General features: G+C 42.7%; 1 protein-coding gene across 6 annotated transcripts in view; it reads right to left on the reverse strand.

Annotated features, from left to right (window-relative positions):
* The window catches only part of BEND7 (BEN domain containing 7), an 89,294-nt gene that overhangs the window by 41,304 nt on the left and 21,538 nt on the right, over positions 1-26,452 (reverse strand). For all 6 annotated transcript variants that reach the window (XR_014784545.1, XR_014784543.1, XR_014784544.1 and 3 more), the window contains 3 exons: positions 12,812-13,111; positions 2,246-2,368; positions 32-297 (listed from right to left, as the gene is read on the reverse strand). Coding sequence is in view for 3 of the 6 variants with exons in the window: in XM_084811624.1 (XP_084667750.1) it covers positions 32-297; positions 2,246-2,368; positions 12,812-13,111 (689 nt within the window). In the remaining 3 variants the exon portion in view is untranslated. The remainder of the gene's footprint in view (positions 1-31; positions 298-2,245; positions 2,369-12,811; positions 13,112-26,452) is intronic.

Raw genomic sequence — 26,452 nt, forward strand, 5'->3', positions numbered from 1 at the left:
CCCTATAATTTATTACACCTGGTCAACTTACATCTGAAGATGAAGATTCAAGGATGATGCCAAATCCTGAAACCTGTGGTTCCAATTTCAAGGAGGATTCAGCGGCTTCCACACTTGACCTTTCAGAATTTGCTAGTAGCTTTTTTTCATTCTCTACAGTATTGGGCTTCTTATTCACAGTAAGAGGTTCAATAGTCTTTGGGGATAATTTTTTCTTTTTATTTCTCTTTCTTGACATGGTTGATTTCTGTGCACAAACCACAGGAACTGGAGGCTGCTGTCTGTTCTGAGCAGCAACTGAAGAAAGAAAAACCTGTAAGTCCATTGATGAACATGTATCTATGATAGCAGTTACTACAGTCCAGAGATGACAAGCTGGCTCTCCAATCAGTTTCCATCCCACCCCCTACCAGCCTAGAGGTGACACTTGTACTCTGCTTGAACCACCAACTGTGTACAAGACACTATTTTTAAGCTAGTCAGCTGTCCCTCTGTCTTCCCAACACTGAAGGTGAAGAGACACTCCAGAAGCCCTTGATAAGAAGGCCATGCGCTCCCTTCAGAACTGGAAATGCCAAAGAGTGGGCAGCTAGCTCAGAAGTGGAATGTGATTCTCAGGCATGCCATGTTGCGCATACACTGTGCTACCTCCTGAGCAAGTTCTATGATGATGCACAGGCCTCTGGGCTGACTTTTTGTTCCAGCATAGGAGAGAAGCCTGAGAGCTGTCAAAGGCAACTGCTCTTTGGTTTCCTTCCCAGCTGGCTGGTGCTCATCTCAGCACTAAAAAGATAGGATGCCCCAGCAGCTTCCATGTTATTGCAGAGCTTCTGGCATGTCCCCTTCTTTAGATTTAAGAGGATTCTTCAGCAGAGAGGGCCAGATCCTCTTCAGTCAAGGTTTGAAGATGGGGAAAATGAGCACAGATGGTCAGGGGTGTCCAATCCCCAAGCAAAGGAGGATCAGTCTCCTCCAACCCCATGCCAGGCTGAAGAAATTGATCACCCCTGCCATTTAATCCCAAATTCAGCTTGACTTGTTTTGTGAATGCTAACTTTTGTTATCATGGTTACATCATATTCCAAGTGTGATCATTACATGTGAAACTCGCTGTCCTTTTAGACATTTTTTAAGCAATCAGGGTGCTTTGAATTACCTATATACTAAGCTTCAGCTTTCTAGCTAGTGTGGAAATAAACAATTTTGAGGCACACTTTAAACACCCCATTTTGATGGAGAGATGTCCTAAGCTAAGGGTTGCTTCACACATGCATATTCGTCTCTTGATAATTGCAACAGTGTGATGACTTGCTTGGATGAATACCACAGAGCTAACATCACGGACCAAACTTTCTTGTCTCCTCAAACAGAATGCTTTCCGGTAGAGCTAGTTCACACACACAGCTGGCTTTCATCAAGTGTAGGGTGTCAAGTTATGCAAAAATCAAGCAATACACAATCATGTGTGAACCAGCCTTTTATTTGAAGCATCTCCAACAGATGCTCATCTAGCCTATACACTGCTGCTCTTAAGCAGTTTCTTTGACTGTTATTTTTCTCCTAATATTTAACCTAAATCTCACTTCCTGCTTCTAAAAGTGCTGCTTCTATCCTTATCCTTAGTAGAGCTGTTTCTGATGCTCTTTGAAATATTTGAAAGCTGTCAGTGTACTCCACTTTTCTCCACTCGGCATTTTTCATCAGTCTTGGCTGAAAGCATCCAATATACTGCATATGGTTTGCCTTCTCACCATCTTAACCTCAGAGCTCCCAACATACTGGCCATTTGCAGATTGAGGAGATAACGATGAAAGGTGATAGATGTGCCAAACATCAGAAATCTGTCCATGTGTTTCTTCAAGCACCAACATATTGTGTGCAAGTTTAGATATTTTCTTTTAAGGAATAGAAACAAACAAAAAAGCTGAGGTGGTCCAAATAGTCAGAATAATTTATTGACTCAACAATACTGGTAGGATAGGATGCTTTCAACCTGCATAGAACTATTCAAGTAGAAATGTTCAGGCCGTACAACACACAAACCTATTCCCTGACCAATGAACTTGCTTTAATAAATGGGATCATCCATATCAGTTGGGCACCTGCCCTTCTTGGGCACCAACACTGCGAACTTTCATGAAATGCACAGAGATTATGAACTGTATGTAAGGCAATCCATCTCCTGACTGAAGATTATACCTCAAGAATGGCGGGGGTGGGGTGGGGGAATGACAGACTATCATACCTGCTTGAATCTGCATTATCTTTCTCATAGTCTTAAGCTCTTGAAGAATGGCCTGCAATGCTGGTTGGCAATTGCAAGTACAACAATTTGAGCCAGAGGAGGAATTAGCTGCCGGAATTTCTCCTGAGGAAAAAAGGGAAATGAAAACAATGATACAGGCCAAGCTCTTTCCAAAAGAACCTCTTAACAGGATTTTAAAGCTGTCGATACATGTTGTCAGGAAGCTGAAACCTAAAATTAAAACTTCAACGGTGAGGCGGTGGCAAGAGTGCATTCTGTCATCCCCCGCCCCACAAAAATAACATTACATGGCATGGTGAAGGCTGTACAAAACAGCAAACGCCATATAAGCCAAGGGTGGGCAACATTTTTGGCCCCGAAGGCTGCATGCAGCATCAGGCAGTGGATTGGGGTCTGTGCATACATGCACGTGTGTCTGCACACACACACTCTTCTCTCCCCAACTCAGCACGTAAGGATGGAGAGATTTAAACCTCTCCTCCCTGCCTGCTAAGGCCAAGGGATGCAATGGCTTGCAGGGGGGAGGGGAGTTTAAACCCTTTCCTCCCCCCAGCAATCCTGATCAAGATTGCTATTGCCTCCCTGCTAATAGCATCTCTGCACTGGTATCACTGGGAGGTTAAAGCCTCGCCCGTTACCCCCCACCGATCCTGATCTAGATCACTGTTTTCCCACTCCTAGCAGCAGCAGAGAAACAGCAATCTGTTTCCCTATCGCCCAGGTGATGTCTGATTAACTGGGTGGCAGGGAAACATTGGCAGGACACTGAGGCTCTGCAGGCCGCACAGAAAACAGCCAAGAGTGCTGCCTGTAGGTTGCCCATATGTGATATTTTATTTTATTTATTATTTAATTTATTAATCGCCCATCTGGCTGGTCACCCAGCCACTCTGGGCGATGTACAACATACAATAAAACAATAAAATTCTACAATAAAAACATTTTCTAAAATACCCTAACCCACCCCAAATGCCTGCCTGAACAGCCATGTTTTTAATGCATGACGGAAGCTCATTAAAGAGGGGGCATGACGGAGTTCCCTAGGGAGGGAGTTCCACAGAGTGGGGGCCACCACAGAAAAGGCCCTCTCCCTCGTCCCCACCAGTCTAGCTGTCCTGGCTGATGGGACAGAGAGAAGGCCATCCGAGGCTGATCTTGTTAAGAGGCCTGTCTGGTGCTGCTGGAGGCGCTCCTTAAGATAGGCTGGGCCGGAACCATATAGGGTTTTAAATGTATAAGCTCACAACAGGCCTCCTTATTGTCAAACTAGTTCATGGTGGGCGACAATAGCACCAAACCTCATAACAGTCACAGTCACTTTATCGTATACAAAAAAGTCCAGAGAAAACCCCTTCCTCTGTATGACAATAACCTTACAAAGAATTAGATGACCGCATAACAAAAGCTATTCAGTCATCACCATCTTTATTACAGTCACCGACCAGACTCTGAAGCTATTTAGTAAAGATCTAAGGAGTCTAAAATGGATTGAGTGCCACTTGTTGCTTCACAATGTTAAAAAAAACACCACACCAGCATGTTCCATCCCCAATGTCTGTGAACAGAGAAGTTCTAGGAGGGGGGAAATATTCATAAGGTTTTCCCTCTCCGTGATGATGAGCTCCCACTTCCCATGGTTTATTTTCAAGTATTGTAGCTGAGGAAGGTCTCCAACTCTCTCTATACAATTGTACCATGCTTCATAGAGTCTCTAGGATGTGTTTGTTAAATTTATCATAGATTTATATCTGCTTCCAAGATGAAGTCTCAAAGCTTCTTGCTCTTGGCTTTAGGTGACTCCTGCCAGTACAGAAACACAGGCTTTGCCATCCTGGGCTCAGGTATTATTTTTGTATTTAAAATTAAGGGCCATTTCAGGTATTTTAGCAGGATGAATGTATAGTGGTTACTCAGTTGTTGTATGGGCTCTAGGCACATTTCTCCAAATAAGCATTTCTGCGATGTGGATATCATATTAGCTCAGTACTCAAAACTGGACAATTTTGTCTGAGGAAAAAGGGGGCTAGCATGTTTATTGCCAAATGGAGGGCTGTGTGGCTGCCTAAATGTCTTCATGGGCATCTATCCGACAGCGCCTAAGCAAATATTTCTCCCTCCCCTCCCAGGAGAGCTGTAGATCTAAAAGGAAACACAAATAGCAAACCTTACCATGCTTATGACCTTTTCATGCTGCAATGCCTTGCCATTTTGTAATCTGTCCTTCATACAGATAGATTTTTATTTTTAAAAAGGACCCTGCTGCCTTGGAAGCTGGGGGACGGGGATGGGACGGGGATGACAACACAGTGGGCGAGTTCACACGTCACGCTAAGCCACCCTGAGAACAAGCCACTATGGGTTGGTTGTTCACTGAACAACCCACTACACCTTCAACAAGACAATCGGGCACACAGCGTCTTGGTGTGGCTTCTTTCCCCCAGTCATCCCGCCTGCTCCCGGCACGTACCCCAGCTGCCTTTGCAGCACAACCCCTCTCAGATTCTCAGTCTGGATGGACAAGAGCTCCCCCACCCCAATTGCTACACAGCTGTCACATCTACAAGTTGCAAAATCTTGGCACCTTGTACTGCCTACAGAGGGAAACTTCCCCCTGCCCCCTCCAATTGCTATCCCTTTTCTGAGCAATTGTAACATTGATAACCCCTTTTTTCCCCGGTCCTTCAAATGAGCATAAATGGGATCAGGATTTTCAGCCCTTCAAATTTGCACAAATGGGATTGGTATTTTTTTTAAAACTCAGTCCTTCAAATTTGCCAACGCAGTATTCCCGCCCCCCCGCCCTTCGGTCCTGTGCAAGTGTGCACATTCAGAGAACAGCAGTTTATATTCTTAAATTGTATCAGTATGACAGCAGCTAGTACAAGCTCACTGATATGTCCCCTGAATGTCTAGAAATGCCACTTCCCAAATTCCCCATCATATAACATGCTGAAATTCCAGCTGTCAAAATTCCTACTCTACTTTGGAGCTTGCCTTGACAATGAAATCTAAAAGGGGCAGCTGAAGGAGATGGGAGCTTTTCTTGCAGATGTAATTACTGTGGGAGTATGTGGAGCTTATTTCTGCTTTGCCAATGTAACAATCAATGAAGCGTGTGAATAAAACAGGAAAATATGCCTTGCTGTGGTCCTGCGAATGTGCACACTTGTGCAGGACCAAAGGGGGGGGGGGAGACACACAGACCCATTTCTGCAATCTTTAAGGACTGTAAAGATCATTTAAAAAAGGGGCTGCCGATGCAACAGGGACATTGCCAAGCGTCAATGCAGTATTGGTGAAGGGACGGACACTGACAGCGGAGCAGGAGCGTGGATGGCGGCAGCACTAGCGAGTTCACAAGAAGCGGCTGGCGGAGGCGGAGGTGCTGCTTTTACCAGGCGTCTCTCTCGCTGTTTTAAACAACCCATGCTGAAGCGACCCTGCTGGGTTCAGACATCATGACAAGTTACTCTGAAAACAAGCCACCCTAAACAACCCTACTACAAGCCATGGGTTCTCAGGGTGGCTTGTTTGAGAAAAACAGCCCATGATGGAAAAGCCACACTGGGTTCAAACATCATGCTAAGCCACCCTGCAAGCACCCATGGTGATAATCTACCATAGCTTAGTGTGACATGCGAACCAGGTCAGCTATTGGGGGTGTTTTTCCTGGGGTTGTATTTGTTTGCGGGGGGTAGTTTTGCTTGGGTGTGTTTGGGGGTTCTCTCAGCACCCTAAGTTTTCCTTCTGTGAAATGGATATTTTGCTGTGTTTTGTGGGGACAAGCAAATATGTGGGCTTTGTCATTTGGGGCTCACACTCAGTATCTGCTTGGTATTCTGTTTCTTCTGCAAGCTATTTGTCTCTGAGCCTCATCAGTTTTCCTTCTATGAAATTCATACTTTGTTGTGCTTTATGGGGGCAAAGGTATGGTTTCTTCCTTATACTAAGTTTCTTGAGGAAGTTACTTGTTCTTTGTGACTAGACTAGACTCCATGGCAGCCGTTTTGTGGATGTGCCTATGGCAGTTCCTCAATGTGTCCACAAGCCCCAAAAGGCTGGAGACCCTTGACATAACCCTTAGTTTCCACTCCAGTGGAAAACCTAACAAGGCATAATTTATGTATATACTGGTTCCTTGGCTTTCAATCGACTGCTTCATTACGGATTCTAGAGCAGGTGTGGGCAGATGTCAGGCTTGTGGGACTTGGTTTTTTTACTAGAACCCCATGATCTACCAGCCAAAGCCTGGTCCAAAAGACATACACTTAGAATTAAATCACTCTGAACTTAGGAATTTGTTTTTGAGTACCAGAACTTAACTGAGCTCACAATCATTCCACACAAAATACACTCATGGTTATGCCAAGTTTTCTTCATTTCAGCAGTGTAAGTTAGGGTTTGGGGAGGGCAGCCCAAACTGTTGCTGCTACTGTTAAACAATTTGGAGTACTGCAAACTAGCCATAAATCTACTAGTAGATTCTGGTGTACTTTCTGCCCACTCATGTTCTAGAGCCAGAGTGGGCAACTCATGGCCCTCCAGATGTTTTGGCCTACAACTCCCATCAGCTCTAGCCAGCATAACCAATGGTGAGGGATGATGAAAGTTGTAGGTCTGAACATCTGGAGCGCCACAAGTTACCCACCCCTATTCTATAGCCCTGGGTAGCATCTAGTAGTACTGGCTGGTCACAATGAGGTAGGTCTGCCCCACCCTCTGCAGTAAGTCCTGTTGCCATCACCACCACTCCTTCTCCACATCTCCAGGTTGGCAACTGAACAACAGCTGAGCCTGCACCCCTCAGGAGGCTGAACTTGGTCCAAGACCCTTCATGCCTAGTTCCATTACTACTCCAGCAACTATGGTAAAATGCTTTCCCATCTACAGAAAGTGTTGCAAAATAGAACAATAAAAAATAAGCACAGTAAAAATGTATTCTATCAAGAAAGCATCTAACTAGCCCCAGAGATCTTCAGAAAAGCCCTCACACAAACTGCTACATTTAAAGTGATGGAACGAATACAGGCTAAGTGGGCTCTTTGGCAGGGAGTTCCACAGGATCTGCAGTACTACTGAAAAAGCCTTGTTATACAGCAGGAGTGGGCAACTTGCCACCCATGGGCTGCATGTGGCCCTCGCTTTGGCTCCTGCAGCCCACCAAAACTGTAAAGTAATAAAGAAAAATTTAAACCTTTCTAAAAAAAACAACAAAATGACATCTGGAGCAGCCGTTTTGAAGCCTTTTCGACCCTTTTGGCATTCTGTTGCGGCTCCAGATGCCCCCTTTAAAAAATATTTTACTTTTCAATGCTTTGGGGGGAGGGGAGGTGTAGCCCGTGGGGTGAGTCCAGGGGGCAAAAATGGCCCTCGGAACTCCCAAAATTGCCCACCCCTGTTATAGAGTGTGTAGACGGCCAGAGAGAGAAATCCTTTGATGAGCTTCCGCCAGGCTTTAAAAACCTGGCTGTTCAGGCGGGCATTTGGCGTGGGTGTCCAAGATACTACTGGGGAAGAGCAGAGGGAATTTCCAAGTAGCGCCAGAAAGAGTGAAGCGGCTGGGCCAAAGCCAAAAGGACACTCAGCTGTGGATGTGTCTGGTGGTGAAAAGAAAGTCTGATGCTGTAAAGAACAATATTGTTTAGGAACCTGGAATGTCAGATCAATGAATCAGGGTAAGCTGGAGGTGGTCAAACAGGAGATGGCAAGATTGAACATCGACATCTTGGGAATCAGAGAACTCAAATGGACAAGCATGGGCGAATTTAATTCAGGTGACCATCATATCTACTACTGTGGGCAAGAATCCCTGAAGAAATGGAGTAGCACTCATAGTCAAGAAAAGGGTGGGAAAAGCAGTACTGGGGTACAATCTCAAAAACGACAGAATGATCTCAGTACGAATCCAAGGCAAACCATTCAACATCACAGTAATTCAAGTCTATGCCCCAACCACTGAGGCCGAAGAAGCTGAGGTTGATCGGTTCTATGAAGACCTACAACACCTTCTAGAACTAACACCAACAAAAGATGTCCTTTTCATCATAGGGGATTGGAATGCTAAAGTAGAAAGTCAAGAAATCACCGGGATAACAGGCAAGCATGGCCTTGGTGTACAAAATGAAGCAGGACAAAAGCTAATAGAGTTTTGCCAAGAGAACACGCTGATCATAGCAAACACTCTTTTCCAACAGCACAAGAGGCGACTCTACACATGGACATCACCAGATGGTCAATATCGAAACCAGACTGATTATGTCCTTTGCAGCTAAAGATGGAGAAGCTCTATACAGTCAGTAAAAACAAGACCTGGAGCTGACTGTGGCTCAGATCATGAGCTGCTTCTTGCAAAATTTCGACTTAAATTGAAGAACGTAGGGAAAACCACTAAACCATTCAGGTATGACCTCAATCATATCCCTTATGAATATACAGTGGAGGTGACAAATAGATTTAAGGGATCAGACCTGATAGACAGAGTGCCTGAGGAACTATGGACGGAGGTCCGTAACATTGTTCAGGAGGCAGCGACTCAATCCATCCCAAAGAAAAAGAAATGCAAGAAAGCAAAGTGGCTGTCTGAGGAGGCTTTACAAGTAGCTGAGGAAAGAAGGGAAGCGAAAAGCAAGGGAGAAAGGAGAAGATATATCCAACTGAATGCAGAGTTCCAGAGAATAGCAAGGAGAGACAAGAAGGCCTTCTTAAATGAACAATGCAAAGAAATCGAGGAAAACAATAGAATGGGAAAGACTAGAGATCTCTTCAAGAAAATTGGAGATCGTAAGGGAACGTTTTGTGCAAAGACGGGCATGATAAAGGACAAAGAAGAAAGGGACCTAACAGAAGCAGATGAGATTAAGAAGAGGTGGAAAGAATACAAAGAAGAACTATACAGGAAAGATCTTAATGTCCTTGATAGCCATGATAGTGCGGTCACTGAACTTGAGCCAGACATCCTAGAGAGCGAAGTCAAGTGGGCCTTAGGAAGCATTCCTAACAACAAAGCTAGTGGAGATGACAGTATTCCAGCTGAGCTATTTAAAGTCCTAAAAGATGATGCTGTTAAAGTGCTGCACTCAATATGCCAACAAATTTGGAACACTCAACAGTGGCCACAAGACTGGAAAAGGTCAGTTTACATCCCAATTCCAAAGAAGGGCAATGCCAGAGAGTGTTCAAACTACCGCACAATTGCGCTCATTTCACATGCCAGCAAGGTTATGTTCAAAATCCTACAAGCTAGGCTTCAGCAGCACGTGAACCAAGAACTACCGGAAGTACAAGCTGGGTTTCGAAGAGGCAGAGGAACTAGAGATCAAATCACCAACATTCGCTGGATCATGGAGAAAGCAAGAGAATTCCAGAAAAACGTCTATTTCTGCTTCATTGACTATGCTAAATCCTTTGATTGTGTGGATCACAACAAACTGTGGCAAATTCTTAAAGAGATGGGAGTACCAGACCACCTTACCTGTCTCCTGAGAAACCTGTACGAGGGTCAAGTAGCAACAGTAAGAACCGGACATGGAACAACCGATTGGTTCAAAATTGGGAAAGGAGTACGACAAAGCTGTATATTGTCACCCTGCTTATTTAACTTATATGCAGAGTACATCATGAGAAATGCCAGGTTGGATGAATCACAGGTTGGAATTAAGATTGCCGGGAGAATTATCAACAACCTCAGATATGCAGACGACACCACCCTAATGGCAGAAAGCAAAGAGGATCTAAAGAGCCTCTTGTTGAGGGTGAAAGTGGCGAGTGCAAAAGCTGGTTTGAAACTCAACATTAAAAAAACGAAGATCATGGCATCAGGCCCCATCACTTCCTGGCATATAGAAGGGGGAGAAATGGAAGCAGTGACAGATTTTATTTTCTTGGGCTCCAAGATCACCGCAGATGGTGATTGTAGCCATGAAATTAAAAGACGCTTGCTCCTTGGGAGGAAAGTTATGGCAAACCTAGACAGCATAGTAAGAAGCAGAGACATCCCCTTGCCGACAAAGGTTCGTATAATCAAAGCTATGGTATTCCCAGTAGTAACATATAGCTGTGAGAGCTGGACTATAAGGAAGGCTGAGCACTGAAGAATTGATGCCTTCGAACTGTTTTGCTGGAGAAGACTCTTACGAGTCTCCTGGACTGCAAGGAGGTCAAACCAGTCAATCTGAAAGGAAATCAACCCTGACTGCTCATTGGAAGGAGAGATGCTGAAGCTGAAGCTCAAATATTTTGGCCACCTAATGCAAAGAGAAAACTCCCTGGAAAAGACCCTGATGCTGGGAAAGATTGAAGGCAAAAGGAGAAGGGGATGGCAGAGGATGAGATGGCTAGATAGGATCACCGATGCAATGAATATGAACTTGAGCACACTCCGGGAGAGAGCGGAGGACAGGAAGGCCTGGCGTGCTATGGTCCATGGGGTCACAAAGAGTCGGACACGACTTAACGACTGAACAACAACAACAACAAGGGTTTTTTAGAGCTGTGTTCGTTATGTTTTTCTGCTCAGTTGATTATGTAAATTTGTTAGTACTATTGTACGCTGCCTAGAGTGGCTGGGTAGCCGGCCAGATGGGCGGCTAATAAATCAAATAAATAAATAAAAATCCAAGATAATCACAAAACCTCAACAGGTCACTGAACTTGTATGAGCATGTTCTAGTATGAATATAGGGCATACGTCCACAATCATTTACCATGCTGTCTATCTATTCTACACATTAAAAGGGCACAAAAGGGAATTTCTCATTTTCAAGATCTATTAATTTTAATGTGATCTGCACAGAATGTTTTTCCAGTTCATTCTGTTTAGAATTGTTCTGGTGGAATCAGTCTCCCTGCCTGCCTGTACAGGAAGGTCTAGCCAACCAGTATAAAACAAGAATTGCTAACGTTGCAAAACAGGATTATCTTTAAAATTTTATCTTTTTCTTCAGCCTATTCTGCCTGTTCCAGTGTTAATAAGAATATTTTTTAACAGGGTCAGTCTATGCTTTCTGTCTTGCAGAAAACTAAGTGTAGCAAATAAATAATATTTTATGAATTTGTTCTCTCCCCTTCCAGTTTTTAATATTCTGATGAATATTATGATACAATTTTGACAAAGCAAACACGGGAATAAATTCCTGCTCATCTTTTCTGCTACAGATATAATGCATTACTAATGAGGGTGTGCACGTATTGAAGCCTCCCAATTGAAAACCAAAGGGTCTGTTTTTCCACTGAGGCATGGGGGATTTACGTTATAATTCCCATTAGCATTGATAGAAATTACCCATGTAAATCTACTCTGTGTACAGTAAATGGAAAAAAGAGACCACCAATATTTCAAACCAAAAGCAGGGCTCTGATAACAGCATACATATTTATGAACATTTAAAAAAATTCCATCATCTTTCTTGGGATCAGTAACAGTGCAACAGGGCACATTACAGAATGTTCTTACTCAATGTGTGAAGCATCACCTTATTTTAAAGAACAAAAGCAATACTCATCTATTTTTTTTAAAATAGAAAAACAATAACATTTTTAATTTTTAATTTTAATTTAAGAAGAGACTACTTGTACTGAGGAATTCTTAAAAGCCACGTCTTGTGTTGCATCTCCCTCCTCATTATTGGGCTTGCAAAGCAGCTGAACAGTGGAAACATTAAAAAAATATTAAGGCTACTTTATTCTTTCCATAGATGACTTTCAGACAGCAAGTCAATTATATGGGTGTCACAGCTTTATTCCCAGTATTAACATATGGAAAATCATGAAGATTAGTGGCACCATTAGAAACAAAATGAAACAAAAACAGCCATCAGCTTCTCTACCAAACTAACAACAAAAGCAGTTTAGTCTCGGTGTCTGTGAAATAAATTAGCCACAGTCCAGAAGTTACCGGAGCTAGGGCTGGCCCTATCATGGGATAGGGTGAGGCAGGAGGTTTTTTAGTGCCATTTTTTGTGGCAAATTTGAAGCGTAGCATGGGGAAAGCAGCCAGGAATGTAGGATATTCCTCTTCCAGTCCAAATGTGCCACAAACTCCTGTTCTTTGTGTCATTAGTGCTGCAGGTTAACCACTCATTGACTAAAGCATTAGTTGATTAATCAACTGAGGGCACAATCCTATGCATGTTTAGACAGAAAGAAGTCCTACAACTCTCAGCAATCCCCTGCCTTCCCCATGCTACACTTCTGCCTGCTCTGTGCCTCAGCAGACCAGAGAAAAAACCGTGATAACCACAAGGGGCTACATATGTGCTACTTTTCAGTAGAGTGGCACATTTTCATACTTTGAACTTGGCATACAGCTTACTTTCCAACAAGACTGACCACCACCGATTTACTTAACTGGAAGGGCTACTTTGGTTCTGGTGCTTAGCTTAGCCTTAAGACTTCTCACAGTGACAACAATACAACTCCCTTGGAATTTGTGAAGTAAAACTTTCACTGTGCTCTTAGTCTTGTTATTTAGTCCCCCAAACCCAGTGCAGTTTTTAAAAATGAACAAACAAAACAAATAATTCTATATATATGTAATCTAGATCATACCGTTTGAACCTATAGTTCTAGCTTGATTCTGGAAAGTTTTGGACCGAGTTCCATATTGCCCTGAATAGTGGCTAGTTTGGGGAGATAATTCATTCCAGGTACCACTTTGAGAGGGATGGAGGTTTGTTTGGGTTTCTGCAGGAGGATTCAGACGCTGATCCCAGGCCAAATCTAAATCCTGTGGTTCTTCCTTCAATTTTTCTCCTTCTTTGCCAACTCGCTGATATATTCTTCCAGTGCTGTCATTCAGTAACCTTCTCATCCCTGTAATTTGTTTTTTAATTTCCCGGCTTTCATCTCCTAGTGAAAACAAAGACACAATTATCACTGTAAATTAGTGAAAATGGTAATGATACATATTACCACATTTCAGAAGACATTGAGAATATCTACTTTCTTGAACGCATATACATGTCTATTATACAGAGAGGGAGAAATATATGCAGGAGTTTATTTAGCTGCTATGCATCCCAAACATATACCACAGAGAGTGTATGTGTAAGTCTGTGTGCCTGTTTTTTTTAAAATACACATACAACTTAGTACAGATTATCGTGTACTGCTTCAATACTACAGCTGTTGACACATACAGTACGTGAAGATAAAACAGGTTCACAGAACCTGTTTAAAAATGTAGTGATTCATAAAAAATAATCTATTCTTATTCAGAGAATAAATGGCTGTAGCAATGTAAATCACCTTTCTGAAAAGCTTGTTATGGCTCCATGCCACTGAGCCTACTGCAAGCATAACGAGGTGGAGTACAGAGAACAGGGCTAGAGGATCACACTCTCCCTCTCCGAGGTTATGACATATGGGTTTTAATCAGGGCTAGCAAGTCAGATATAATATTGAACCTGGGCACAGGGGGAATCTGAGGATATGAGAGGAAAGTGGTTCATCCAGTCCTTTATACTACTTAACACTACAGCTGTGTTGGCCTTGAGAATTCCTCCCCCCTGCCCTGCCAAAAAAACCCTGCAGTGGTGGACCTTAAAGGAACCACCAGCAAGACATGGAGAGGGCTAAAACCAGTTCCGTCCTTTCATCTACTCTGAAATCAAAGAGCAATTGTTTTCACTGATCTGGGACTAAACTAAACTAGATTACTCAAGTAAATACTTAATTCATACCACCTAAACTGATTTATTGGATCAAACTTCAGAGCTTAGCCCCTTGCAGGATCAAGTCACAGTAGCAAGTTGTTAATTAACAGGACTTTTATAACAATGGAGAAAACAGTACAACAAAATTAATAATCAAGGAAAAGTTACATTTTATTTAATATCCATGGAATAGCATACTGGAGTCTTTGAGGCATAGCGGTTCAGAATGTGAAAAGCAAAAAAACATGTGCAAGAAAAATGCAACTGTTTCTAATGAGAACTCAGCACATTTAAAAACAATTATGTACTTGGCATCATCTAAGTATTAATTTTATTTATGACCATGCTTATTTCACCCTGAATGTGTGTATGTTTGGAGCAGAATGTTGCCATTTTGCCCATTGAGGCATGCAAATACATTTCATTAGCAGTAGGGAAAAGTCTCTAGCAAAACTATCAAGCATTTTAAGCATGAGTGAAAATGGAGATTGAAAACAGACAGCATTCATAGAAGATGGATTTTCTACACTGACGTCACTTCCTTGTAGGAAATGTGCGTTTTTCTCTCTCTCCACACATATGGACAAAGATCAAAGGTCTAAGCTGCTGATTTTCACGGTGACTGGCCAGCCTGTGGAACTTTATAGATGTTTTGGGGCAGATCTAGTGAGAAAAGAATTGAAGGCCTACTGTGATCAATACGAATCCTTCTCTATTAGTAGCATAAGCTCTGTTCAAGCAGGTATGGGGAACCCTTTGGGTCAAATCTGGGCCTTTTCATCACATATACTGCCTTTATTAATCTGCCCCCATTATGCCTTTTCTCCTGTTTTAGCCTCTCATTTGTGGGCAGTGTCAACTTAGAATGGAAACTTTAAATGGCATCAACATGGCTTGGCTCCATAGGGCTTTCCTTGGAAGATTCCTTGCAGCTAACAATGATAACACTTAGCTTTTGTTTAGCTTGTTCAAGTACTCAAAGCACTTCACATACATTGTGAAGACCCTTACAACAATGGTGGACAAACTGTGGCCCTCCAGATGTCTGCCCTTACAACTCCCATCAGCTCTAGCCAGCATAACCAATGGTAAGGGATTATGGGAGTTGTAAGTCGAAACACCTGGTGGACCACAAGTTTCCCCTGCCTTGCAAGAACCCTGTAAAGTAGGCCAGTATCATCATCATCACCACCACCACCACCACCACAATCATCCATATATTTCAGATGGAGGTTCAAGAATCAAAGACAGTGGCTTCCCTAAGGCCACCTAGGGAGCTCTTGAATGAGTGTGAGATCAGGGATTTCATGATTTGTAGCTCAGTCTCTTAGACATCCCCCAACACCATGTTGGCTATCGAAAAGCAAAGGGAAGCTGCTTTGTTAGTTGCATAGTTAGCAGGCATGTGCCCAAACACTTGCATTCCTAGCCATGTTTTCTCTGTGCTATATCACAAACTGCTATTAGAATATCCCTGAATTCTCACAGAAGTTTACCAAGCTGCACGGTGAGCTGTTATTTAAGTACAGCAAATTACACAGATGTAGTTGCACTGTTCTCTGGACTGCGGACACAGAAATTTTGTGCCACCAAATGTAAAAAGCTTTAACCAAACTACCAGTTCAAATTACTCTCCCTAGGAATAAGTAGCAATTGTAAATGAATTCTACCATATTGACATGTCCTGATATTTTAATTTAATTTTTAAATAAAATGGCTGGCAGACATTGGTATTTCTTTGGAATGAGGGGATTACCTCAGCCATTTATAGAACTGCTCCTAGATGCCTCTGTTTAAGTTGGGAAACTCATTCAGCAACCCAATAAAGTGGCCATGTTCACATGAAAGGCTAAACCATGATTTAGCACTACATGAACTGCACTATTCCTCCTCTCCTCCTGTGTGGCTGGGAGAAGACTTAACCAGTTTCGCTTCCCGCAGTTCTTGGCTTGCTGTTATATGCCAACCAGGAATCATGGTTAAGGCAAACACTTTGTTGTTGTTGTTGTTCGTGTCCAACTCTTCTTGACCCTATGGACCATAGCATGCCAGGCCTTCCTGTCCTCCGCTCTCTCCCGGAGTGTGCTCAAGTTCATATTCATTGCATCGGTGATGCTATCTAGCCATCTCATCCTCTGCCATCCCCTTCTCCTTTTGCCTTCAATCTTTCCCAGCATCAGGGTCTTTTCCAGGGAGTTTTCTCTTTGCATTAGGTGGCCAAAATATTTGAGCTTCAGCTTCAGTCTCTGTCCTTCCAATGAGCACTCAGGGTTGATTTCCTTTAGGATTGACTGATCTGACCTCCTTGCAGTCCAGGGGACTCATAAGAGTCTTCTCCAGCACCACAGTTTGAAGGCATCAATTCTTCGGCGCTCAGCCTTCCTTATAGTCCAGCTCTCACAGCCATACGTTACTACTGGGAAAAACAAAGCTTTGATTATACAAACCTTTGTCGGCAAGGGGATGTCTCTGCTTCTTACTATGCTGTCTAGGTTTGCCATAACTTTCCTCCCAAGGAGCAAGCGTCCTTTAATTTCATGGCTACAATCACCATCTGCGGTGATCTTGGAGCCCAAGAAAATAAAATCTGTCACTGCTTCCATTTCTTCCCCTTCTATATGCCAGGAAGTGATGGGGCCAGATGCCATGATCTTCGTTTTTTTAATGTTGAGTTTCAAACCAGCTTTCGCACTCACCACTTTCACCCTCAACAAGAGGCTCTTTAGATCCTCTTTGCTTTCTGCCATTAGGGTGGTGTCGTCTGCGTATCTGAGGTTGTTGATAATTCTCCCGGCAATCTTAATTCCAACCTGTGATTCATCCAACCTAGCGTTTCTCATGATGTACTCTGCATATAACTTAAATAAACAGGGCGACAATATACAGCTTTGTCGTACTCCTTTCCCAATTTTGAACCAATCGGTTGTTCCATGTCCGGTTCTTACTGTTGCTTCTTGACCCTCGTACAGGTTTCTCAGGAGACAGGTAAGGTGGTCTGATACTCCCATCTCTTTAAGAATTTGCCAGTTTGTTGTGATCCACACAATCAAAGGCTTTAGCATAGTCAATGAAGCAGAAATAGACATTTTTCTGGAATTCTCTTGCTTTCTCCATGATGCAGCGAATGTTGGCGATTTGATCTCTAGTTCCTCTGCCTCTTTGAAACCCAGCTTGTACTTCCGGTAGTTCTCGGCTCACGTGCTGCTGAAGCCAAGCTTGTAGGATTTTGAGCATAACCTTGCTGGCATGTGAAATGAGCACAATTGTTCAGTAGTTTGAGCACTCTTTGCCACTGCCCTTCTTTGGAATTGGAATGTAAACTGACCTTTTCCAGTCTTGTGGCCACTGTTGAGTGTTCCAAATTTGTTGGCATATTGAGTGCAGCACTTTAACAGCATCATCTTTTAGGATTTTAAATAGCTCAGCTGGAATACTGTCATCTCCACTAGCTTTGTTGTTAGGAATGCTTCCTAAGGTCCACTTGACTTCACTCTCTAGGATGTCTGGCTCAAGTTCAATGACTGCACTATCATGGCTATCAAGGACATTAAGATCTCTCCTGTATAGTTCTTCTGTGTATTCTTTCCACCTCTTCTTAATCTCATCTGCTTCTGTTAGGTCCCTTTCTTCTTTGTCCTTTATCATGCCCGTCTTTGCACAGAACGTTCCCTTACGATCTCCGATTTTCTTGAAAAGATCTCTAGTCTTTCCCATTCTATTGTTTTCCTCGATTTCTTTGCATTGTTCATTTAAGAAGGCCTTCTTGTCTCTCCTTGCTATTCTCTGGAACTCTGCATTCAGTTGGATATATCTTCCCCTTTCTCCCTTGCTTTTTGCTTCCCTTCTTTCCTCAGCTACTTGTAAAGCCTCCTCAGACAGCCACTTTGCTTTCTTGCATTTCTTTTTCTTGGGGATGGATTGAGTCGCTGCCTCCTGAACAATGTTATGGACCTCCGTCCATAGTTCCTCAGGCACTCTGTCTATCAGGTCTGATCCTTTAAATCTATTTGTCACCTCCACTGTATATTCATAAGGGATATGATTGAGCTCATACCTGAATGGTTTAGTGGTTTTCCCTACGTTCTTCAATTTAAGTCGAAATTTTGCAAGAAGCAGCTCATGATCTGAGCCACAGTCAGCTCCAGGTCTTCTTTTTACTGACTGTATAGAGCTTCTCCATCTTTGGCTGCAAAAGACATAATCTGATTTCGATATTGACCATCTGGTGATATCCACATGCAGAGTCGCCTCTTGTGCTGTTGGAAAAGAGTGTTTGCTATGATCAGCGTGTTCTCTTGGCAAAACTCTATTAGCCTTTGTCCTGCTTCATTTTGTACACCAAGGCCATGCTTGCCTGTTATTCCGGTGATTTCTTGACTTCCTACTTTAGCATTCCAATCCCCTATGATAAAGAGGACATCTTTTTTTGGTGTTAGTTCTAGAAGGTGTTGTAGGTCTTCATAGAACCGATCAACCTCAGCTTCTTCGGCCTCAGTGGTTGGGGCATAGACTTGAATTACTGTGATGTTGAATGGTTTGCCTTGGATTCGTACTGAGATCATTCTATCGTTTTTGAGATTGTACCCCAGTACTGCTTTTCCCACCCTTTTCTTGACTATGAGTGCTACTCCATTTCTTCTAAGGGATTCTTGCTCACAGTAGTAGATACGATGGTCACCTGAATTAAATTCGCCCATGCTTGTCCATTTGAGTTCTCTGATTCCCAAGATGTCGATGTTCAATCTTTCCATCTCCTGTTTGACCACCTCCAGCTTACCTTGATTCATTGATCTTACATTCCAGGTTCCTAAACAATATTGTTCTTTACAGCATCGGACTTTCTTTTCACCACCAGACACATCCACAGCTGAGTGTCCTTTCGGCTTTGGCCCAGCCGCTTCACTCTTTCTGGCGCTACTTGGAAATTCCCTCTGCTCTTCCCCAGTAGTATCTTGGACACCCACGCCAAATGCCCGCCTGAACAGCCAGGTTTTTAAAGCCTGGCGGAAGCTCATCAAAGGATTTCTCTCTCTGGCCGTCTACACGCTCTATAACAGGGGTGGGCAATTTTGGGAGTTCCGAGGGCCATTTTTGCCCTCTGGACTCACCCCACGGGTACACCTCCCCTCCCCCCAAAGCACTGAAAAGTAAAATATTTTTTAAAGGGGGCATCTGGAGCCGCAACAGAATGCCAAAAGGGTCGAAAAGGCTTCAAAACGGCTGCTCCAGATGTCACTTCATTTTTTTTTTTAGAAAGGTTTAAATTTTTCTTTATTACTTTACAATTTTGGTGGGCTGCAGGAGCCAAAGCGAGGGCCACATGCAGCCCATGGGTGGCAAGTTGCCCACTCCTGCTGTATAACAAGGCTTTTTCAGGAGTACTGCAGATCCTGTGGAATTCCCTGCAAAAGAGCCCACTTAGCCTGTATTCTTTCCATCACTTTAAATGTAGCAGTTTAAATGTAAACGTTTTTCTGGAATTCTCTTGCTTTCTCCATGATCCAGCAAACGTTGGCGATTTGATCTCTAGTTCCTCTGCCTCTTTGAAACCCTGCTTGTACTACCTAGTTCTCGGTTCACATGCTGCTGAAGCCTAGCTTGTAGGATTTTGAGCATAACCTTGCTGGCATGTGAAATGAGCGCAATTGTAGTCTGAACACTCATTGGCATTGCCCTTCTTTGGAACTGGAATGTAAACTGACCTTTTCCAGTCTTGTGGCCACTGTTGAGAGTTCCAAATTTGTTGGCATATTGAGTGCAGCACTTCCAACAGCATCGTCTTTTAGGATTTTAAATAGCTCAGCTGGAATACCGTCATCTCCACTGGCTTTGTTGTTAGCAATGCTTCCGAAGGCCCACTTGACTTCACTCTCTAGGATGTCCAGCTCAAGTTCAGTGACCGCACTATCATGGCTATCAGGGACATTCAGATCTTTCCTGTATAGTTCTTCTGTGTATTCTTTCCACATCTTCTCACTCTCATCTGCTTCTGTTAGGTCACTGCCTTCTTTGTCCTTTATCATGCCTGTCTTTGCACAAAACGTTCCCTTGATATCTCTGATTTTCTTGAAGAGATCTCTAGTCTTTCCCATTCTATTGTTTTCCTCCATTTCTTAAGGCAAACTCTACTCAGCTCCTAATTGAGGCAACTACAAACCCTGCCTTGTTTAGCTGACTTGTTTAACAAACTGGTGTTTGTCTTCAATGATTCCTGGTTCATACAGAACAAGGGTAGGCAATATACTAGAGCCTATATTAGGTCCTGTGGCAGTGATAGCAGCAAAGAAAGCATACTTCTCTACAACCACTGTATCTGCACAATGTCTGCCATGGGAGTTTTCCGAGTGGTGGGCTTATTATTCAGGCCCAGAAAAGCAGTTGATTGAGCTCTTTGGCGGCCTGCCGTGACTGGTTTGCACTACATTTTGCAGATCAAAGTTGCTTTTATCTGTTCTGTTTTGGACTCCATAACAGTAATAAGAGTCAGAAATGAATGCAGCCAGTCTAATGTTTCGTCAGACTGTTATGGACGCTTTTCAGCTTGTACAGCCTGAGGATATGGACAAATTGGTAGTAGATCTCAAACTTCCATACAGTCTTCTTTACCCTTGCCCTGCCTGGCTAATTAAAGGTGCCAGAGTTAGCTTAATCTAAGTGGGTCTCAGAAGTGGTTAATGCCTTATTGACAGAAGCTGTGTTACCCTCTATTTCAATGATAGCAATCATGTGGCCCCTTCTGAAGAAATCTACTTTAGATATTGTGGCTCTCAAAAACTATCATCACATGTCAAAATTTTTGCTTTTTTGGGAAAATCTTAGAGTGGATATTTGGAGTCTTAACTCCAGGTAGCTTTGGATCACACCAAGTATTTAGATCAATTCTCGTCTGATTTCTGGTTTGATTTCAGGACTAAAACTGCCTTGGTTGCCCTGGTAGATGACCTTTGCTGGGAGATACAGGGAGTGTGCAAACCTGTAGACTTCCCTGGACCTCTCAGCAGCTTTTGATGCCATTAACCATGGTATCCTTATTGGTCATCTCACTAGAGCAAGACATGGCATTATGATCATTCTGGTCCTTTTTGGGGGTATTCCCAGAAGGTAGTGTCGGGAGACTATTATTCCACCCCATGCCCTTAGTCTACGGGGTGCCTGAGGGTTCTATCTTGTCCCTCATGCTTTTTAACATCTACATGAAACCTCTGGGAGAGGTCATCTGGAGGTTTAGGCTGAAGTGTCATCACTATGCTGATACTCAACTCTACCTATGTTTCTGTCACTAATCTCAGGGAGGCAGTGAAAACCAGGAGGGCCTTTTTCTGTGGCCACACCTAAGCTCTGGAACTCCTTACCTGGGGGGGGGGGGTTCCACCACACTCCCTCTGCCTTCTGCTGCCCTATAAAGCCCTCTCTTTTTAGGCAGACATTTGATCTACCTGTCAATTTTAGGTGTCTGGCATATGAAAACTTTGGTTTTAAGCTATTTTACTTGCTTTCTCTGCCCTCTTTTTTATAGCTATTATTTTGTATTGATTTGTCTTTTATTGCATTTTAATGTTTGTTGTGAGCTACCTTGAACATTTTTACTGGAAAGGTGGGATATAAATTTTTTTTGAAAATAAATAATAAACCTTAGACTAGTATCTGGAGGCAGTTCTGACACAAAGTAGGGAAAAATGCTGAAATGTAATCCAGACAAGATGGGGGAGCTGTTTGTTGTGAGTTCTGCTGATCTGGATGAAGGCATGCAACCTGTTTTGAATGGGGTTGGATTCCTCCTGAAGGATCAAGTATACAGTTTGGGGGTTCTCCAGTATTCATTGTTATCTATGTATGCTCAGGTGATGTTGGTGAACTAGTAGTGCCTTTTATCAGCTTTGGCTGGTTCACCAGTTGCAACCTTATCTGGAGAAGGAAGAATTAGCTTCAGTCACCCAGGCAGTAGTCATATCCAGGCTAGACTACTGTAATGCTCTCTATATGGGTCTCCATTTAAAGACAGTTTGAAAACTGCAATTGGTTCAAAATGTACCAGCTAGAATGCTGGTACGAGTAACACTGGCATCAGTCTTACACTGGTTACCACTTCATTTCTGGGCTCAATTAAAGTGCTGGCGATAACTTTTAAAGTCCTAAAAGACCTGGAACTAGGTTATTTGAAGAATCCTTTGTGTGCAGGGGCAGGCCCTGCTCAGTGGTAGCTCCATAGCTGTGGAATTCCTTCCCTGGGAAGCTACACCAAGCCCCACCTCTTCCTATCTTTAGCATGCTCCGAAGACCTTATTTTACTGGCTCTTAGATATTTTATACTGATGGGTTCTTAATTGTTTAATATTGTGCTTTTATTATTATTTTATAGTTTTACTTTGTGAACCACCTTGAAAATGTTCCTATTTTTAGAGGTGGGATATAAAATAAGTAAATATGTTAATTTAATTCCAACCATTTTTATCTCTCCTTTCAGCCTAACCTAGGACTGAAAGACAGTGTCCTGGGAAAATTATCTTTCCATACCCTTTCTCCAAAGGGAAGCATTTTGAAAAGCATCTCTAAAATCTGTTCTATACAGAAAAAGCATCCCAAGTCAGAAAAAAATACCGAAGGATAAACTCAGTATGAATAGGATTGTTCATGCTTCAAGTTGCACTGAAAACAATCTGTCAGTGTGACAGAATATGTAACTAGGAGTTTCAAAGGCTTTACATAAATGTGTATGTTAGTAAGGTATACAATTAAATAAATCAGTTAACCTATTTAAGAGGTTTACATAAGGTTTAACACAATCAGATGTATGAATTCACTACTACAAACTACCTGTCCCGTATGTTTTATTATTCAGAGATTATGCCAAATATGAATACCACATCTCATCTCTTTCAGTGTCTGCCAAATTACGAATATTACTACCAAGATCTACATATTGTAAAGACTAACAGCTCACCTTGGACTTCGTGGGTATTAAACAAGAGCTTTAATAATTAAAAGGTATGTATATTTCCAAAGGCTAAATATTTTACTAGATCACATCAAAACTGTATCTGTTATAAAATGTACACCACTGTACATATACCAACAAGTTAACTGCGGCTTCCCCAAACATAACGTCATAAAAGAATGCCAGGCTCTTATGTCAGCACATTTTCATTACTGCTGCATAAGAATTCTTCCGTATAAACTGGGCTTACTTTCTCTACATAGCATTCACTATGAACACCCACAAGCAACTCTTTAGAAAAATACACCACAATAGACTCTGTCCTTTCACCAGTTCCGTCTCCCCTGCTCCAGCATGCACCTGCAGTGAAGTAAAGGAGAGAATGGCATGCCACACAACTTTTAAAGTTTTATTAAGTGGTAGGATGGGCTTGTACTTTAGTCTTCTAGCTCAAGAGATCCAGACCTGATCTACACATGCAGCAGAAAGAAGTGGTAGGTCTCCTGATGTGGCAGAACAGCCAGTACCACTTCCGACCACGGGTGGGAGAATAACATTTTTGATGGTTTGCCTAAGGTAAAAACTAGCACAGTAGGAAGGGACTGGACAAGAACATTTCTCAATTTTGAGCTACTTTTGTTGTGGCAGATATTTTTCCACATGCAGGAAAAGGTCTCTCCTACCTGCAGTCTGAAGTAGTCCCATTCTTTCTTTCTTTAAAGTATTTCTTGGCCACCTTTCAGGGCAGAAGCCCTCCCAAGGCAGCTTACAACAATAAGTTGTTGTACCATCTTTACCATGTCAGGGTTCTTCCACGACATTCAACTGAACGTGCAGACCAGTGGGGAGCTTATATCTCCTCTGGCAATAGAATGTCTTGGCAAGACCCAACTCTCCCTCTGACTGGATCTAGAATAAAGCTAGGGGACTCATTGGCAATACTAATTTGAACATGGGCTAAAAATATTATAACCTGCTTTGGAACTGTAGAATTAGTTATATCATCATCGTTTACATACTGTCTTTCTGCTAATGTACTCAGGCTAAACTATAATTAAAAAGAGACAAGGAAGAAAGAGGAAAATAAGCAACAGTCTGTCTTAGGGAGTGGTAGCTGTTCTGGAATTGGAGGAGCCAAATTACAGGCAGTCACAGGCCAGGTCAATGGAAGGGGCCCAGCTGTCGCACTGCCCCTTTGAGGCAGTCAGGTGGAAATAAAGTTGATCATATGTTTTCTGGATCCTCTTAATTTTAACTGGTACTGTTATTTATTCAAAACATTTCTCTGCCACTTTTCTACTAACAAATCATACTGAAGGTAGCTACAAAAGTAATTAAAACAACAAATCTACTAAAATACAATATCAATAAATAAGTCATAAAGCAGCAAGTAAAAAGAAAAACACATCATCAAACATCAGACAGAAACAAATATCATACTGGCAGTCATGAAATGAAACCGAAACAACTAATTCAAACTAACAGTAAAACCATAATAAACCCACAAGGATAACAGAAAACCTGTTAGAATAAAACAGAATCAATCACCAAATGCTTAAGAGAACAGGACAGACTTTGCCTGGTGCCTAACAGAGAGAAAGCGCCAGGCAAATATCCTTTGAAGGGAGTTAGGGCGTAATCACAGAAAAAAACTCCCTCCAGTAGCCACCTACCTAAAATTTGAAAGTGGCGCACCAGGAGAAGGACCTCCAACAACAGGCTCAGATGATAGACAGTTTCTTTCAGGAGAAGGCAATGCTTTTGTTACCATTCCCAAATCATTTGGGGCTTCATAGGTCAAAACAAGCATTTTGAATTATGCCTGGAAAGAAACTGGAAGCCAATGAAGATCTTTAAGTGTAGACATAATATACTCATTCTGACAAGTCCTGATTAAGTAATGTGGCCACCATATTCTGAACTAGTTGGCTCTCTGGCTCCTGTTTCTTTCTTTCCTTCCAGCTCTCTGACTCTTCTTTTCTCTCTCCCTCCCTCCTCAGTCTGGCTTGTCCTTCCTTCCTTCCTTCCTTCCTTCCTTCCCTCCCTCCCTCCCTCTCTCTGCCCCCCCCCTTCCCTCCCTATTAAAGCTCATGGACAATCGCTCCAATGGGTTTAACAGGGAGGGGGAAAGACCCCCTGCTTTTTGTTAGTGATGGTGGGTGGACTTTGCCCTCCCTTCATCCAATTTTGGCAGCGGGCTCCCCTGTCTGTGTAAGTAAATGGAGGAATCACTCGATTCGCCTGCAGAGGTGGGAAATAGCTTGGTGGGCACTTCAGCCTGGCCTCACGGGTGTAGACGCCACATTGGAGATCCTTCCTCTAACTTAATTGGATTTAATTTCAGTTTTAGCCTCCATCTGACATCCACTACTTTACCCCATTTAGATGAAAAGGAGAATATAACTGGGGTTTTTTGGCAGAATGATGGCACAAGATCTCTGTATAACTGTTTCCAATCATTTCATGTAGGCAGATATAGATTTTTCAGCCCGAGGGTAAAATTCCACTGTGGGAAAGGCCTCAGGGGCTGCATTCCATCTGCAGGAGTGGCCAAAGGCAGAATGGGCAGGGCCAAAATGTGATTACCACTGATTTTCAGACTACTCAGAAGCAACCAAGGGAAGGCTTCCGTTTGTCTGCTCAGAACTAAGCAGGATTGAATCACTCAGCAGCACTTTCAAACAGCGTCCCAAACACCAAGCCTCTGCATTTCAATTCACAGGGAAGCATTAAACTGGAGTACCTGGTTCAGATTTAACAGCAAACTATGATTTTCCATTAGCCAGGAAGTAAGAGGGGGTATCAGAACACATGAAGGGAGGAGAGGTGTGAGAGTCTGATGATAGCAATATTATAACATGGGGGCAAGGCTAAAAGAGATGACGCCGGAAGATGAGCCCCTCAGGTCGGAAGGTGTCCAATATACTACTGGGGAAGAGCAGAGGGTGTTTCCAAGTAGTGCCAGAAAGAGTGAAGCAGCTGGGCCAAAGCTGAAAGGACACTCAGCTGTGGATGTGTCTGGTGGTGAAAAGAAAGTCCGATGCTGTAAAGAACAATATTGTTTAGGAACCTGGAATGTCAGATCAATGAATCAAGGTAAGCTGGAGGTGGTCAAACATGAGATGGCAAGACTGAACATCGACATCTTGGGAATCAGCGAACTAAAATGGACAGGCATGGGCGAATTTAATTCAGGTGACCATCATATCTACTACTATGGGCAAGAATCCCTTAGAAGAAATGGAGTAGCACTCATAGTCAAGAAAAGGGTGGGAAAAGCAGTACTGGGGTACAATCTTAAAAACGATAGAATGATCTCAGTACGAATCCAAGGCAAACCATTCAACATCACAGTAATTCAAGTCTATGCCCCAACCACTGATGCCGAAGAAGCTGAGGTTGATCGGTTCTTTCTTTCTTTCTTATTTATTTATTTATTTTCTATACCGCCCAATAGCTGAAGGTCTCTCGGCAGTTCACAAAAATTAAAACCAAACAACACACAACAAAATAATTTAAAATATATAGAACATTAAAACCACAATATAACAATACAACCACAATAAAATCTAGCAGCAGTGCAGGAGTTTAAAATACAGA

This window comes from Heloderma suspectum, chromosome 7, assembly GCF_057233095.1.
Source record: "Heloderma suspectum isolate Gila_16-S chromosome 7, 16-S_ref, whole genome shotgun sequence".
In the NCBI taxonomy this organism is placed as follows: domain Eukaryota; kingdom Metazoa; phylum Chordata; class Lepidosauria; order Squamata; family Helodermatidae; genus Heloderma; species Heloderma suspectum.